Source organism: Anopheles ziemanni, chromosome 2, assembly GCF_943734765.1.
Source record: "Anopheles ziemanni chromosome 2, idAnoZiCoDA_A2_x.2, whole genome shotgun sequence".
Classification (NCBI taxonomy): domain Eukaryota; kingdom Metazoa; phylum Arthropoda; class Insecta; order Diptera; family Culicidae; genus Anopheles; species Anopheles ziemanni.
Window position 1 is genome coordinate 47,330,214 of NC_080705.1, and position 17,154 is coordinate 47,347,367.

Genomic DNA, 17,154 nt, shown 5'->3' on the forward strand with positions numbered 1-17,154 from the left:
GATATTCAATTCGAACGGTTCACACAACAGCATTTGTTTCACCCATTGCATACCTTTTAGGTACATCCGCTCACAAATGGTGTAGCCACGACAGTGATTTAGGCTGGGGGGGCTTCATTTGGGATTTTACCTGACGCGGTAAAGCACTGACACCAGCTTAAGGTGTAAAAAAATCTCTCGCAAAAAGAGAAGCAAACACAGGCTGGCCCCGGTTTTCGTCGACCTCGGTTTATTCGTTTGACAAATCGTTCGAAGGTGGTTTATAGCAGCGTGTTTTGTTCTTTACTCATACGATTCAATGCATTTTGTATGACAGAAGATCCGAACATGAACTCATGAACGAATGGTTCAGGTTTTCCGCTTCAGATCACTTTGCTCAATCAGAAATGTATTTCAATTGAAGCACTGAATGTATTATTGTAAACCTACACGGCATGGAAACCAAAGAAGTCAAACGGAATATAAAACGTTTTATGGCAATTGATTTGATGACACACAACCAAACTTTGTTATAGTTTGAAGAACACCTTCATATCAAAAACTGAAAATTCAAACGAAAAGAATGTACACAACCAAAGTTTGTTTTGTGTCAGTCAAGTCTTGAGTAGGTATTATAAACGTAGGAACTTTAGTCCGCTAGCCTCGGTTTTCGTCACTGTTAAAGTCCCGTTTGGTGACGAAAACTGAGGCCGGCCTGTAAAATGGTTTAAGCAATGGTGCCATGCATTGCCTACGTTAAAGAAAGGAAAGGAAGATAATAAGAGGATATCTTCCTTTCCTTTCCTTAACATAGGCAATGCATGGTTGTCCAATTGTTCGCGCGTACAAGTTTGCGACGTTTTCGGCTTGCTTTAAGCGACGGCTAGACACAGCGGTATTCGCACGAATATTCCCGCCGTCCAGCGGGAATCCCGCTGGACGACGGGAAACTCCATATGAAAAAAACGGATTTCGTTCCCGCTATGTTTAAAAAACGCGAAACTACGACCCGGCGGGAACGGACGCATTTGCTTAATTGAAACGTTTCATGAAAAGTTTCATTCGCTTGCTACAACAACGTCGGTATGGGCAACGCATATGGATGCGGCCGATGTTGTTGGAGAGAAACCAAAATGCGAGTAGTCTTCGACGCAAAATTTTGGAGGAGGAACTCAACAACACCATTCATAAACTTTATATTTGAAAATGACTCACAATTCCACTTTTACCTGCCGCCAATTTAGATCATGTAAACAAACTAAAACGTAAACAAAGCTTCACTTTGACAGATCGGACGAATAAGCTCGTTCCCGCTGGATATTCTGTCGAATCTGGGCTACTTTTTCCCGTTCCCGCCACCGGGAATTCCAGGCAAGTTTAAACAGCGGTTTACACGGGTTCCACAGTACAGCGCGACGTCCCGTTTCAAAAGTAGCCCAGTTTCGGCAGAAGAATCGCGCAAGCAAAGCGCGACAGAGGTAGGGGAGTATGTGGAAATATGTATCAATTTTATCACGCAAACTCGGCGAAAATTTTTTGTTGAATTTTGACGTAGTAATATGTTGTTTGTTTAGCTACGTATTTTATGCACCCTGAGTGAGTTTGGCGCTTCTACATTTGAAAATAACTGAGAAAACCACCTAAAACAAACTTCGACGATATTTTGCCCCACCGTAGGAGGTATATATTTCTCCGTCATCGTGTTGAAGAGCAGTTTGTTTACGTTTCGGCACCCGAAAAAACTTTGGCAAAAATATCTATTAAAATGGAGTTTCATAACTGAATTACATTTGTGAAGGCTAGAAATAAGTAGTAAAACGAAAAATCCGATATTTCGTGGAGAATATTGCTCGTTTTGTTCGCGTTTGTGTTTCGGTTTGTTTACGTTTTGTCCAGCTGTCGGTTTGTTTTCGTTTCGAATTGGCATTTGACAAGAGCTAGCGCGGCGTCGCGTTTTTCGCTGTTTCTACACTAGGCATCGTCTACAAACTGCTCTTCAACAAGTAGGAGATGATGTGGAAATATATACTTCCTAAGGCGGGGCAAAATATCGTCGTTGTCAGTTTAAGTTTGTTTTCTCAGTGAATTTCAAATGTAGAAGCGCCTAACTCACTCAGGATGCATAAAATATGTAGCTAAACAAATATCATGCATCACTACCTCAAAGTTCAACAAAAAATTTTAGTCGAGTTTGGGCCGCAATGTGATACATATTTCCACATGCTCCCCTACGTCTGTCGCGCTTGGCTTGCGCAATTGTTCTGCGAAACTGGGCTACTTTTGAAACGGGACGTCGCGCTGTAGTGTGGACCCCGAGTTATAATTCCGATTTCCAATGTGCCGTATTGAAATAAAGCAATATACCATTGAATCCAACCGGATTTACAAAAAAAATTAAAAGAATTTTATGTCTGATTATTCATATTTCATCTCCTAAATAGTTTTTATCTTAGAAAATGTATAGTGAAATTAAAAATCAAATCTTACTTACCAATATTGGAAAGATATAATAAAAACAGTGGCATTCCAATGATTGTATAAAATATGGTTGCTATCTTCCCCCATTCCGTTCGTGGAACGATGTTTCCATATCCTGAAAAATGAGTTATTTTAATAAGCATGGAAACACATCCGTCGAAAATTGTAATGATAAAATATTGAACTTAGCGCTAAGGTGAAAATAAAGAGTTCAGTATTCTATAGGAACATTTTAGAAAAGGTTGTCTATTGTTCTTTACTGTTCATAGCAAGATGATTAAATACTGAATAGGTACGGTCACACGAGACGAACCTTTGATGGCGAACCTTTCGCACACTATTACAAACGAATGCCAAAAAAAGGTTCGCCGAACCTTTTAGCGTTCACACGTAACGAATCTTTGATGTAGTTTCATTGATAGTTGGCAAGAATAAATCAAAGCAAGCATTGTAAACAAATGGGGAAACCAAACGGAACTGTCAAAAAGGTTCGCGGCAAAGGTTCGTGCTATCCACCAAAATCGGCGAACCTTTTCTGCTCGAAAAAGGCTCGTGAACTCTGCTCGATTCACTAACACATTCAAAAAAAGGTTAGCCGAGCGTCCAAATTCGAGCAGGGTTCGTCTCGTGTGACCGTACCTAATAGGTGACTTTTTAGAAGGTTTTTTTTTAGAAAATGGCGACCGTGGCTTTTGACAGCATGGTGATAAACAGCATAGAATGTAAACAACTATGCGAGTGAAGAGAAGGTACGTGAGGTGAAACTTCGATACATTTCGTCGAAAAATCGGTGACCCACTACGGCCGACGGCTTCTAAAACATTTTCCATGCGAAAAAAACGAAAGCAATTGAAGAATCGGTTTGTTTGGTTCTCGAGCGTTGTTGTTTGTTTATCTTCTAAGGGCGATTCCCGCCAAATTTGAGTATCAGCATACTGTCAAAAGCTATTTTTCAAGTTTTTGCGGTGTAGACGTCAAAATGCTCTACATTCCGCTACCTTATATAGTGTGTATTTATCTTGGTTCATAGCCTGAATATCTAAAGCTGCGTATCTAGAAGATGGATGCAAGGTTCACTGCAATTGCAATATTTCGTTGTTTAACCACCCCGGTTCGATCACTGCAATGTTGCAATAGGTACGGTCACACGAGACGAACCCTGCTCGAATTTTGACGCTCGATGAAACTTTTTTTGAATGTGTTGGTGAATCGAGCAGAGTTCGCGAACCTTTTTCGAGCAGAAAAAGTTAGCCGATTTTGGTGGATAGCACGCAAAGTGTATAAATATAGAAGGTGACTTTGTGTCGCTTTGGAAGGGGTGCCATATTTGAGAAGAGTTATGTCAAAAGTCCAATCCTTTTCCGTTACCCCCCCTAAAAAATGTCATTTTGCACTGGACGACTTCACCTTCTAATTTATACACCTTGGATAGCACGAACCTTTGCCGCGAATCTTTTTGACAGATCCCGTTTGGATCCAACGTTTGTTTACAATGCATCCTTTGATTTATTCTTACCGACTATCAATGAAACTACATTAAAGATTCGTTACGTGTGAATACTAAAAGGTTCGGCGAACCTTTTTTTGGCATTCGTTTGTAATAGTGTGCGAAAGGTTCGCCATCAAAGGTTCGTCTCGTGTGACCGTACCTAATGAAATACCCATAGAACTATTGCAACGACTATGACTTTCAGCTGAAATCTCATATTTTATTTCATTGCAGTGAAACAGTGCATTTGATTCCTAGAAGCATAGTACATTATGACCATTCAAATGTTAATTAATAATCTGTTTCCAACATACACTGGGCCCAAAGTTAATCCGGACGCTCAAATAATGAGCATGCGTCCGACTTTGTGGTCGATTTTAGAGTACTTAGAATTGATAACAATGATTTTTGTTCATTGCATCTTCTTGGTGCACCTTCCTACGAAGTACGTGCAAAAAGAACGGTGAAAAAAATCGTACCCAAGCGGCGCTATAAACAATAGAGTGGAAAAAGTCAGAATTTTGACGGCCAATCGCAAAGTCGGACAGTTATATTTCATCGTAGTTTTGTTAGCTAAAGTGGTGTGTAAGTTAGTTTCGACACTTGATATTTGTTATTATCGATGCATGCGACTCTTGGGCATCGTTAGAAGCTCTCGGATGATTCGATTTATTATATTATTGAAGTTTTTATTGAAACATGCGTCACACTACTTTGTTGGAACGAAACATCATCATTTATTCATCATAACAATGGAAAAAGATGTCAAAACACATGAAATTAGACTTACATTAGCAAACTAACAATTTCAGACATCGTTAAAAAGTATAAAACTTCAAAAAGTATCGTAAAATAACCAAAGAACTGCTCTTTGCAGCACACAATTCGGGAAAGGAGAGGAAGAACCAATCGATTCAACCCATTTACTACTGCCATAGATCTAAAAGAAACTTTACTAAAAGTGTTTGTTAAGTGCTCTAACTATTAGAAACTATTTACATCGGAATGGGCTGCATGCTAGAACCCCGGGAAAGAAATCATTAACATCGGCGAAAAATCGAAAACTACGATTCTGTTGCTAGAACTGATGTCGATAAAGATAATGATTTTAGGAACAAATTATATCAATCTACGTCGAAAAGATAGCTAAAGTTAAACAATCATGATATTTTGTGCAAGTCCTGTTTACAGTTGACACAAAAATTCGCATTTTTTTCTCAGATGGATTGCGATACATATGGTGCGTTCGAGGGAAAGGGTTTAACCAAAACTGTCCGAGTTGTTGAACGTTCCTTAATAATATGAAAGTGCATGTAGGCTAAAGGAGTTGGAAAATTACATAATATTAGGGGTAGTAGATGAGAATTAGTAGACGGACAATAGTAAATGGGTTACATCAAATGGTTTTTCGAATCATTCTACCTTCCCTCTCCTGAATTGTGTACTGCAAAGAGCAGTTCTTTGGTGATTTTACGATACTTTTTGAAGTTTTATACTTTTTAATGATGTCTGAAATTGTTAGTTTGCTAATGTAAGTCTTTCCTATGTTTTTGAAAACTTTTTCTATCGTTATGATGGAAAAATGATGATGTTTCGTTCCAACCAAGTAGTGTGACGAATATTTCAATAAAAACTTCAATAATATAATGAATCGAATCATCCGAGAGCTTCTAACGATGCCCAAGAGTCGCATGCATCGATAATAACAAATATCAAGTGTCGAAACTAACTTACACATTACTTTAGCTAACAAAACTACGATGAAATATAACTGTCCGACTTTGCGATTGGCCGTCAAAATTCTGACTTTTTCCACTCTATTGTTTATAGCGCCGCTTGGGTACGATTTTTTTCACCGTTCTTTTTGCACGTACTTCGTAGGAAGGTGCACCAAGAAGATGCAATGAACAAAAATCATTGTTATCAATTCTAAGTACTCTAAAATCGACCACAAAGTCGGACGCATGCTCATTATTTGAGCGTCCGGATTAACTTTGGGCCCAGTGTATAGTGTTTGAGTGTCATATGTCTTACCTATGGTGGTAATAACTGTAAGTGAATAAAGAAATGCCCCGGAAAAACTCCAAGGGGATTCATTTTCCGTTTCGCCACCTGACCACCCTCGACGTGTCCATAGTACAATTTTCTCCTGATAAGCTCGAATTTCATCTCCAACTCTGAAATACAATAAAGTTTGTTAGAAACTGTTAGGCCGATTATAGACGGTGCGCGTCCGACGCGTCCGTGTCCCGAATGTTATCTACAATCTGTCAAACTGACATCTTCTAGGTCACTTTCGGCACGCGCTAGCCGACGCGCCTGCCTGGACGCAGAGTTGCTTCGAGCAAGCAACTCTGCGTTCCACGCGCTAGCGCGTCCGTTGACGTTTCAATATAAATGTTCAGTTATAATTAGTTCGTTGAGTGGATGTTGTATACAGCCGTTGCCAGCCAACTTTGCCTCGAAAGCGGGTGATTTTGTCTCTAACGCACGTTATTTTGAAATAGCTCATCAACTGTTTTCTCTAAAGCAACTGGTATTGAAATAGCTCACTGACAGTTGTCTCTAACGCATCTCATTTTGTCTCTAACTCATCTGACTATGCCTCTAACGCAGGCAAGGATAAAAATAAGAAAAAACCAAAGTAATTGTGGTTATGATACATTGTAAGACTCCAAGAACAATAAACATTATTATTTTGGTATACTTTAAAGCTATTTTTATGTATTTTTAAATAATTTTGCGTTTAATTTTTATACGTGCCTGCATACGTATCAACTAAGAAGCCTGCATTGCGGTGTTCAACTTGGCGGCATAAACGTACTTGCTTGGATTAATGTATGTCACTTGACAGTTAAGATAGTGCGTTTATGCCACCGGGTTGAACACCAGAATGCATAGTTGATACGTATGCAGGCACGTATAAAAATTAAACGCAAAATTGTTCAAAAATACATAAGAATAGCTTTGAAGTATACCAAAATAATAATGTTTATTGTTCTTGGAGTCTTACAATGTATCATAACCACAATTACTTTGGTTTTTCCTTATTTTTCGGCTTGAGAGGGTTGCCCGCGTTAGAGACATAGTCAGATGAGTTAGAGACAAAATGAGATGCGTTAGAGGCAACTGTCAATGAGCTATTTCAATACCAGTTGCTTTAGAGACAACAGTTGACGAGCTATTTAAATTATCGGTGGGTTAGAGCTGAACATAGGTGGCAACGGCTGTAAAAACACACATCACACCTGCCACGCTAAGAAAGAATGAGTTTTTCTTCTTAAATACTTAAAATAAAATGTTTTTAAGCTGGCGACGCGCGTCAAAAATGGCGGGTGGTTAGCTAGACGATGCGCGTCCCACGCGGGTAGATGACAATTCGTTAAACGTCAATTAGACCCCATTTTGACTGATGTTCGATAACATTCGGGACGCGGACGCGTCGTGTTCCGAATGCTATCTACAATCTGTAAAACTGACATCTTCTAGGTCACTTTCGGCACGCGCTAGCCGACGCGCCTGCCTGGACGCAGAGTTGCTTCGATCATGCAACTCTGCGTTCCACGCGCTTGCGCGTCCGTTGACGTTTCAATATAAATGTTCAGTTATAATGAATTCGTTGAGTGGATGTTGTATAAAAACACACATCAATCCTGCCACGCTAAGAAAGAATGAGTTTTTCTTCTTAAATACCTAAAATAAAGTTTCTTTAACCATCATCCGTTCAACCAAAGTTACCTACGTAGACTTCAACCGGACTACCCGGGTAGTCCATACATTTTGTATGGGAGATTCCGTTTTCCTGTACTTCAGACAAATTACTTTTTATCTAGACGTCGGATCGATTTGAAATTTTCAGTGAAGATACTTGAGGGTGTTTTCTAAAATATTGTATAATATTTATAATTTCATTACGTATGTTAATTTGAGGTACCAACAAATTTCACCCTTCACATCTATAACCCAAACCTGTGTAGCTCCAACATTTTAGATAGGAGTTTTCATTTTCTGTATTTCAGTACGCGTATCTTTGATCATTGAATCTTAATTACTTGAAATTTCCAGAAATTTATTCAATTTTTTTTTCAAAAATGATGTAGAAATTCAATGTTGTGGAATGTACAAATAGAATAGTTTCATTCGGAAACACGAATCATTTAATTCAAGCAATTATGCCTGTTACAAAGTAACACTGGCCGACAACTCAACATAAACTAGAGGTATCCACGCGGTAGTAGCACCAGAGAAAGTAAACAATAACAGATAGTGACAGGCAGAGTTTAGAGAGTAAGGGAGGCCAAGTTAAGCAGTTAATGCTTACCTTGGTTGGGCGAAATTTCGCCCGATCAAGATGCGCGAATGATTGTCCCGATGGGCATTTTGAAAATTAGCCGGCCATCGCGAAACGGCCATCGCGATACAGATAGTATAAATATAAGCGACGAAGGGAAGCGGCCCTCTTTGATTCGACTGTGAAGATAGCCCGAATAAATACCGCGATTTTTAAAACGCTTGTAACAAAAAAGGAGCGTTATTAATATTCGGTTGTGGGCATTTTTCACAATGCCTTTCGTTAAGGTCTTAAAATCTTAATCTTATATTAAATAAAAGTATGTTACACATCCTTTTCTTCAGAAAATGTGCGCCAAAAACACGGTTATTAATACGCTTCTATTCGACTATGTATGTGATCCGAGTTACAACAAAAGCTAAGTAAAAGAGAGTGTTATGGAAAAACTCAATCCTTAGAATAGATGAAAACAGAACAGACACATACAAGAATTACTAGGAACAATATTCCCGACGAATAAAGAATAAAATAACGGAAAAATAAAATGTTTCCAGTTGAAGCATGAAGCGACTGAAGGTTTATTAATTTTTACAATTTTTTATGTAACTTTTCAAAAAAATTCAAGTAGTTAAGTATCTTAGTATCCGGTATTACGAACGGCTGACCCCCGATCTATAATATACCGTCTGTCGGTCACACAAACTCTCTTCGGAGAGAGGCCTTGTCCCACTAGGGGATGTCGTGCCATTAAGAAGAGGAAGAAGAAAATATAGAAATATAGAAAACTTCTCCGCGACAGCCAAGCGGTAGCGCCGGTTAGAAAATCGGCCCATGAGCGTACGTACAACAGGGAAACAAGTCTCGTAAGCCCCTAACGGGCAGGCATGACCAAGAGGTCGTTACGCCAAGAAAAAGAAGAAAACTTCTATGTAAAATGTATGAACTACACAGATAAATGGTTATAGATGTGAAGGGTGAAATTTGTCCGCGATACGAGTTTGGGTTCCCGGGATATGGTCAAAATTGTGCCATCGTACCCTAAACACGAACCAAAAAAGTGAGTACACAGCAGAATATTTGAACCATGGTTTGAATTGTATTATGCTTTTGCTTGAATTTTTTTGTGGTTGTTTGGGGTTTTATGACATAAAATGTGAACGATTTAATCAGTTCAACCGTGATTGATAACATATTTACTTCTTTTTTGGCCCAAAATGGCCAGGAAAGGATCTTCAATGCAGAAGATTTCCGATATCAACGTATTTCATATTCATCATCTTTACACTTTCCAAATCAAGCTGGTTGCTATAGCAATCAATGCTTTGTAAGGCAAAAAGCTGTTAGGTAATTTTTGTCTAAAGTAAATATGCTTAGTTGTTTCGTTTATATTTCGTGCTTATAAAAAAGTAAAAATACTAAACATCTGTGGCAAGTTGATGACTTCAAAGCAAAAATAAATTAAATGAAAAAATAAATTTTCAAAACAAAAGTTTTTCCCTTAACACGTTGACTGCCAAGCGTTTTTAGCACACCTTTTTAGTACAATCTTTTTTAATATAATTTGTTTATTACATTTATGAAACCAACGACTTTTGAAGGCTAAACAAAAACTTAGCTTCCCAAAGAATTGATAAAAAATATAACTATAATTTTTATGTTGCATTTTCATTTATTTATAGGGCAAAAACTTTTTAGAACTGAGTTTTGCTGTCACCCACTTTTGGGTGACATGGCAGCCAACGTGTTAACGTACTAAAAACTATAAAATAATTGAGGGTATTATGATCCAGTTCCGCGTTATTGCTCGAAAGTTTCCGCATATTTGCTCGAATAGCAACCTGGGTATTTATACAAGTATTTCAAGGTATATAAATATATAGTTTTTTACAAGTTTCGAGCACTTTGATTTTTAATCAATTTTCAAAACGATCGAGTTATTGGTGTGTTTTATACTATGGCTAAATGGCTAAATAAATCAAAGTGACTTGTCTAAACACAACGTTGATATGAAAAGCGCATCCTGAATTATCATGTTCTTGGTAAATACCAAGATCCATAGAACCCACATATGCTTCGGACACATACGGTCTATAGAGATCCATCGACCAGGAGGTGCTTGAAACTGCTCGACGATAACGACGCGCGTCGTTTCGTATCCGCGCATCGTCTCGACACGCAGGTGGCGTCGTTTTGGATCGTCGAGACGCCCAGCCATTTTTTCGCTTTTTTCAAAGTGTTGTTTACCTTTTGTATGGGCCAGCGTCGAGAAGTTTATCGTTTCCGCGCTCCCAATCATAATACCCTCAAATGTATGTTAAATGACAAATGTATTTATGTATCAGTTTTTCGTCTTTGTCGTTATTCGCATTACATCGAGATTGCTCTCAATTCGATCGCCATCTACGATGCTATGCGAATAACGACATAAATACATATTTATGTCATTTAACATACATGAATTTTTATTGACCGCTACTTTTCTGTGGAGTATTCGGCTGCTTTTCCTATTAAAGCAGCTGCGTTCATTCGAAGCTGCAAAAAAGAAAAACGGGAGAGGGCCCCTTTTGTTGGGCCCTCTCTTTCGCCTTCTCTCCCATTTCTCTTGCACAGCACACAGCGGGATTCGAACCCGAGCCACTGCCACTTTCAACTCCGGTCTGTGCACGCTAACCACTAGACAGTCGCTCTTACTTGAGAATGGCGCGCTAAATGTACAACATATATCTAGCTACATGCGTTTGCATGCATCGTTAGCGATCGCTAGCGTACCAAAACGTCCCAAATAACCTTTTGCGTGCTTTAACCTCGCGATGAGTTGATATCCGTTCAAAAACCGAGGGTTCTCCGTTCAACGGATAGTTGTGACAATAGCAGCTGCATCCGTGCAATTTTTGAGAGGTGAGCGCGCGAGAGCCCAGACCCGAAAGTTACTTCCGAGAGATTTTTTCTTTCGCTTCTACGCGCGGCTGTGACGTCACAGCCCTTGCGCGAATGAATACACTGGACGAAATTTGTTGTTGCGTTTACACCTTTTTATTTCTCGATTTCTTGTGAATCCAATAACACCGAAAACTAAGTTTACATCGATGATCCATCAAGAACAGCATACACACTATACAATAAACTATTTCGTATGAAACATACACACTTCACGGCAGCGCTTACCTGCTAGTTGAGGAAGTTTTTTGCTCAGCTTCTATCGGTCAGGTGCGTTGCTCCGGAACTTATCATTCTGCGTAAAAAGATGTCTCCAACTAGCTAGGATCGTAGGTTGAATAGTTGATAGTTCATTGAATACTAGATATACTACCCTGCAATAGATGAAATGTAAAAATTATATGTAATTATCGCCGAAAAACTTTAGCGACCTTACCGTGTTGCTTAGTTTACGTCGATCTGGCAAAATCGCTCTACGCATGTGATGAACGCAGCGAAGGAGTAAAAAATATTCACGTCTCCATCGTTCTAATGGAGAAATGCAAGCTCATGCTTGAAGCGACGGAGCACGCAGCGACGGATGCACGCAGTGACTGAGACAAACGCACAACGCGATGTGCCACAATGGAAAAATGTTGAGCTCGCTGTGCTTCCCCTTGTACGGGAGCGAGCGCGATGCAGGGTGCGCGCGTTCGATCACCCAAATAAGATCTCTCCATCGAAAAATTCGAGAACGGGATCGAAAAATGTGGCTAAGTCCGCGAGCGACGGATCTTCGCCACGTTCGCGGCATCTGCGGACGGCAATCATCGAGAGTGGCATCGCAAAAATCGGCTAAGTCCGAGAGAGCTGGTTTTTTTTGTATGGAGTTTTCTTTGGCATGCTCAATTTTCAAATGGAACCCATCCCAGGCTGGTTGGGGTGTGCTCATCCAACAGCAGGCCATTTAAGGCTCTCGCGGGGTCTTCGCGTACACATTAGAGGTGAAAGAGGCCACCCGGCTCAAAGCCTCTCAAAACCATATTTACTACTACTACTCTTCGCGTACACTCTCTGCACTGCCGTACGGTGGAGAGCGTGTAATTGTATGGAGCGAATTGCGTTCTTCGAGGGCTTCGCACTTGTTTGTATCCACGCGTGCTCAGGCTTCATACAAGTTTCGCTCACTCTTCATACAAGTTACGCTCGCGGGCGGGTTGAAAATTCTCAGCCCTGCAGCGCGAATGCGATAGAGCATTAGTCAGTCGCTGCGTCTCGCTCCGATCCACGGGGACAAGCCTGAGTTCATTCTAAATGATAGTAGGGAACCCTACAGAAAAGTAGCGGTCATTTTCCATAGCGAAACCCTGGTAGCGCAAAATTCATTTTCCGCTCCCAAATTCGCTCAAATGTGGGTCAGAGGGGGTCGGAAGCCAGGAGTTCGCTTCACCGGCGGTGCGGGGAGAGTATGATGAACGATTCCGAAGGCGAACATGTGGATCAGGGTTGGAGCAGAAGGTGAACACGGTTGGTGCGGGGTAAAACGATGAACGCACCATGAACGATCCCAAGCGCCACAAGCTTCGGGTCGAGGTAGGAAATCAATGGGCAAGAGCGAGATGGTGATAGCCTTGTCTCAACACACCAACGCAGAAATTTACACCAACGCAGAAATTCCCCCGTCACGCCACCGCCAGAAATCGCGCCCATCTGGTGCCGCGGCAACCGATCCGAACTGAAAAATCGAGGTTTGTGATTGGCTAGCCGAACCCTCATGTGTGAAGTCATCAAAGTGCGCATGCGCATTGCAATACGATACGAAGTTTAAATGCCCTGCGCGATCGGGTCTTCGAAGACCCAGCGCGAGCGATCGAAAACCCAGCGCGAGCAATCGAAAACCCAGCACGAGCGATTGAATATCCAGCGCGAGCCGACCACTATATGAAGAGCAAAAACCGAAACGCGTTGGCCATACGAATTCGCTCCGCGAGAGGTTTAAATGGCTAGAGCGGGTTGAGCGCGAACGATGCATTCCCATACAGTCCATACAAACGACTACGCAGTAGATATATATTGGGCCTTTAGCACACCGTTCTCAACAAAGAGCGACGGTCTTGCGGAAACAACGCGGTTCAATTCCGCGTAACAGCTCGAGACATGAGAATGTGTAGAAGGAATAGAAGAAAATAAGAGGGAGGGCCCCGAAAGGGGCCTCCATTTTTCGTTTTTGTCGTGGCAACTTCGGTTTTTATCTTCGGCTCGAGCTGGATATAATCTGACTATACTGGCGAGAATCCAGTTTTTACCCAGCGGCGTTTTACAAGGCGCAGTGATTCTAGGGATACTTGTTTCGTTTCTTTTTCGCCTTGCCATTCTGTTGGATGGCGAACTGTTGGATGGAACACAAACAGAAACTGTTTGCAATGTTCAATAAATGCATGAAATAAAACTAAAATATCTCTTCAAAAATCAGTAGTAGGCAAAAGTAACTTTAAAGCAAAGTATAGTACTACTAAAGATCTTTGAAATACAGTTCATATCATCCCAATCGTCTTACAACTGACGGAGTTATGACGCATCAAAGATCCATGTTTTTGACCGGTTATGCAACTTTGTTGAGCAATTTCTCGAAAACAACAAGCGATACAAAGATGTTTCATGCATCAAGTTGTTTGTCTTGAAGAAACCTATCGTTTGAAATGTCGTTTGTAAAAATCGGTTGAAAAATAAAAAAGTTGGTAATTTAACTGATTAATCATTTTTGTCAATCAAGTTACAGTACACCAAAAGTACCATTTTCAATGAATGATACACTCGCCTATAACAAACGCGCTGTGCAATGTATATCAAAAGTATGTTGTTTCTAAAAATTTTCCACTGTTCAAGGTCAATACAAACAACAATTCACATGATAGATGTTTGTAATAGAACCTTTTTGTAACGGTACCAATGCACGACAATCACACAATCGAGTGTTTGATCAAACGTAACTATATTTTACTTCCACACGTAAATTTATTAATTTTAAAGTTATCCGACTAGGATTTAAATCCACCTGCGCACTTGCACGGTTGACGACAAATGTCAGCTCATCCTGGTTTTAGGTCCCCGCATCCAAAAATCTGTACTTCTCGCCCCCTCAACTCAATGATTAGAGTTGAGAATGTGTGCGTTGGTCGTTTTCTTAGGGAGAGAGAGGGTGCGAATGCTTCCTAAGCATATTCTATCCTTTGCAACCATGCAACGCCAAACTATCCCCAATATGCTTACTGTGTTACGTTATTCCCGTATACACACGTACTTACGTACGAAACCTATTTGAGATATGTGAGTATGTTTCTTTTTGGAGCAACCACAGCATCATGTATTTGCGCATTCTGGTCATAGCAATCTCAGAGTGCAGGCGCAAGTGCATTGAGCAGCAAGTGTTATTATTGTGCCATTAATACTGTTGAGGTAAGACAAAACTAATAAACTTATGAAAATGATGGAAATCTAGGTACTTTAAATCAGTAACAATCTAACTTTTTTTACTTTCAGGAATGTAAAGCACAGTTAAGAATGCGTCAAATGATGCATGAGCTGGATCGCATATTCTAATAAGAATTTGATCTTTCTGGGACGGCAAGTCTACTGCAGAGGCCGGATCTCTACACTGGTAAGTCAGAAAACAGTGTGATCGCAAATATCCGAATAATAAACATTCGATGGCTTAATTCTCAAAAAGCAAATGTTTTGATTTCCCCGCAGCATTCTGCGGGTAGAAGAAAATATCACATTCATAGAATATACCATACACACCCACACCTACACGCGAGCTAGTCTCACCCACACCACCAAGCAAACCAATGCAAATGTGTGCGGCAATACATGGGCGATCCGTCAAATCCCAGCCTAAAATTTTCGGCCACTGGCTCGGATCTCTCGCTCTAATCTCGCATTCGCTCTTGCTTCCACTCGTACGTGGGTAGAGAACACGCGATGAGAGTGTGTGCGGTGCACGGCGAGCTGAGAGCGTGTGCGTTTCAACGCGTAGAACTTGCACCGCGCCCCACTCACACACGCTGCGTCCCCACGCACCGCGTCCATAAGCGTATGTTATTTTCTATGCTTCATGCACCTCTGGATGTCCATCATTTAGGTTTTGCTCTAATTTGTTATCTTTTTGCTAGTTGTAATTCTGTTGCAGATCGATGAACCATAAATCCATAATATATAACATGCTCGGATATTTTAATTTTAGTTAGTTATACATTTTAACTTTTGAGCGGATTCAAGGTGGAAAGAACGGGATTAGAGCCGTCCTGTACGAGTAAAAACTTTCGTATTGTTCCGAACTAACATTTTGTGGAAGACCGCAAGATCGTTCCAGCTACCGTTCGTGTGTAAGGACCTTAAATCATCTTCATAAGGTCCCTGATGAGCCATCGGCATCAGAAAGTTACGAGATGATGCGCAAACGATTTTTCAAATAAAAATATGTCGGTCAAAAAAACCCCTATTTTGTGGAAAATGTCCTCAATTCATAGTGGTCAAAACACATTAAAGAATGAACGTTCTTCATTCGCAATGCGTTCACGAAGCGAACGGCACATCACATAGCATCGATTAATATTTGATGTATAACGTGTCCGTTTTCGTGGCAAGGAATAGCCCAGACATTACCGACTATTTACTTTCAGATCCCAGGCATGGCATTGAACGGAACATCGAGACTTGAGTCGAGCGTTGGATCCAACAGCGCACCATAACCACGACGCATGATTCGCGAGTGAACGGAGAGCACGTCTATTCCCTAGCAATGCAGAGTCAAGACTGTTGGAAGAGAAGCAAAAATACGTGTATCGGAGAAATAATACGCGAGGCAAACACACAGGGCGAGCAACCCACACGTAAAAGTGGCAACGTTGCCAAAAGAATCAACTTTTTGGCTTCTTACAAGAACTTTTTTAAAGGGACACGCCGAAGCGCTTGAAAACCGACACCTTTTTCGGCCGCCTACGCCGGATTTTTCGGCCGCCGAGCTTTTAATAAAACCCGGCCGACAAGCTTATCGAAAAAGCACGTGTTCGGGAGACTGGGATTTTGACTTGCTGGGAGGTTGCTGGGACTCTTGCTGGAAGTACATGACAGCAGCAAAAAATTTGAATTTCTGTCAGCCGGGATAAATGCATGTGTCATTTAAAATATTTTTTATTAGGGAAAAACTTTTGATTTGAAAATTTATTTTTTCATTAAATTTATTTGATACGTAAACGTATTACATGAACAGAGAAAACAGGATTGATCCTTTTATATGAAAATTTTCATTAAGTTAATTGAGTCGGAGTGTTATAATTCATTATCAAATTTAAGGAAGGAGTAGAAATCCACTGCTTGTTACTGCAGGATCTGGCGCAACTCGTTTTACTTTGCTGTGAACAGGATCGCGATGTCCGAGTACCAATTATCAAGGAGTAAGAGTAGGACTGCATTCTGTGTTAACGTTTGCTATGCTGAAGAAGTGCTCTCGTTCTACTGCACTGCTGCGAGAGAACACAACATTCGATCTCTCAATGTCACACAGCGCGCTCCCGGGAGATCTGCTGAAGGAGACCACTCTGTCCGATTCATATTTAGCGACATCCGGGAAGGTGAATGCATAACAACTTTTTTTTTAAACTTTTTAAAAATGATGACATTGGACCATTGCACTCATACAAATTGTTTGATCGTGTTGTAAGTGAAGACGAAGTCAAGAATCGTTTAGCAGAATTTTATAACATTCTTTGGATATGCCTGATATGCCGTGTTTTAAAGATGGATCTGTTAATGATATGGGGGGGTCCGCGACAGCCGAGCGGTAGCGCCGGTTAGAAAATCGGCCCATGAGCGCCGGGGCTCACCACCTCGACGGCGTGGGTTCGAATCCCAACCGAGACCGGACCCTCCCCTGTACGAGAGGACTGACTATCCACGTACAACAGGGAAACAAGTCTCGTAAGCCCTTAACGGGCAGCCA

At 40.8% G+C, this 17,154-nt stretch overlaps 1 protein-coding gene across 1 annotated transcript in view; it reads right to left on the reverse strand.

The window, feature by feature from the left end:
- LOC131293685 (potassium channel subfamily K member 16) overlaps positions 1-17,154 on the reverse strand; it is a 73,401-nt gene that overhangs the window by 13,140 nt on the left and 43,107 nt on the right. The window contains exons 3-4 of the mRNA XM_058321760.1: positions 5,981-6,123; positions 2,471-2,572 (exon numbers count right to left, since the gene is read on the reverse strand). Coding sequence (XP_058177743.1) covers positions 2,471-2,572; positions 5,981-6,123 — 245 coding nt within the window. The remainder of the gene's footprint in view (positions 1-2,470; positions 2,573-5,980; positions 6,124-17,154) is intronic.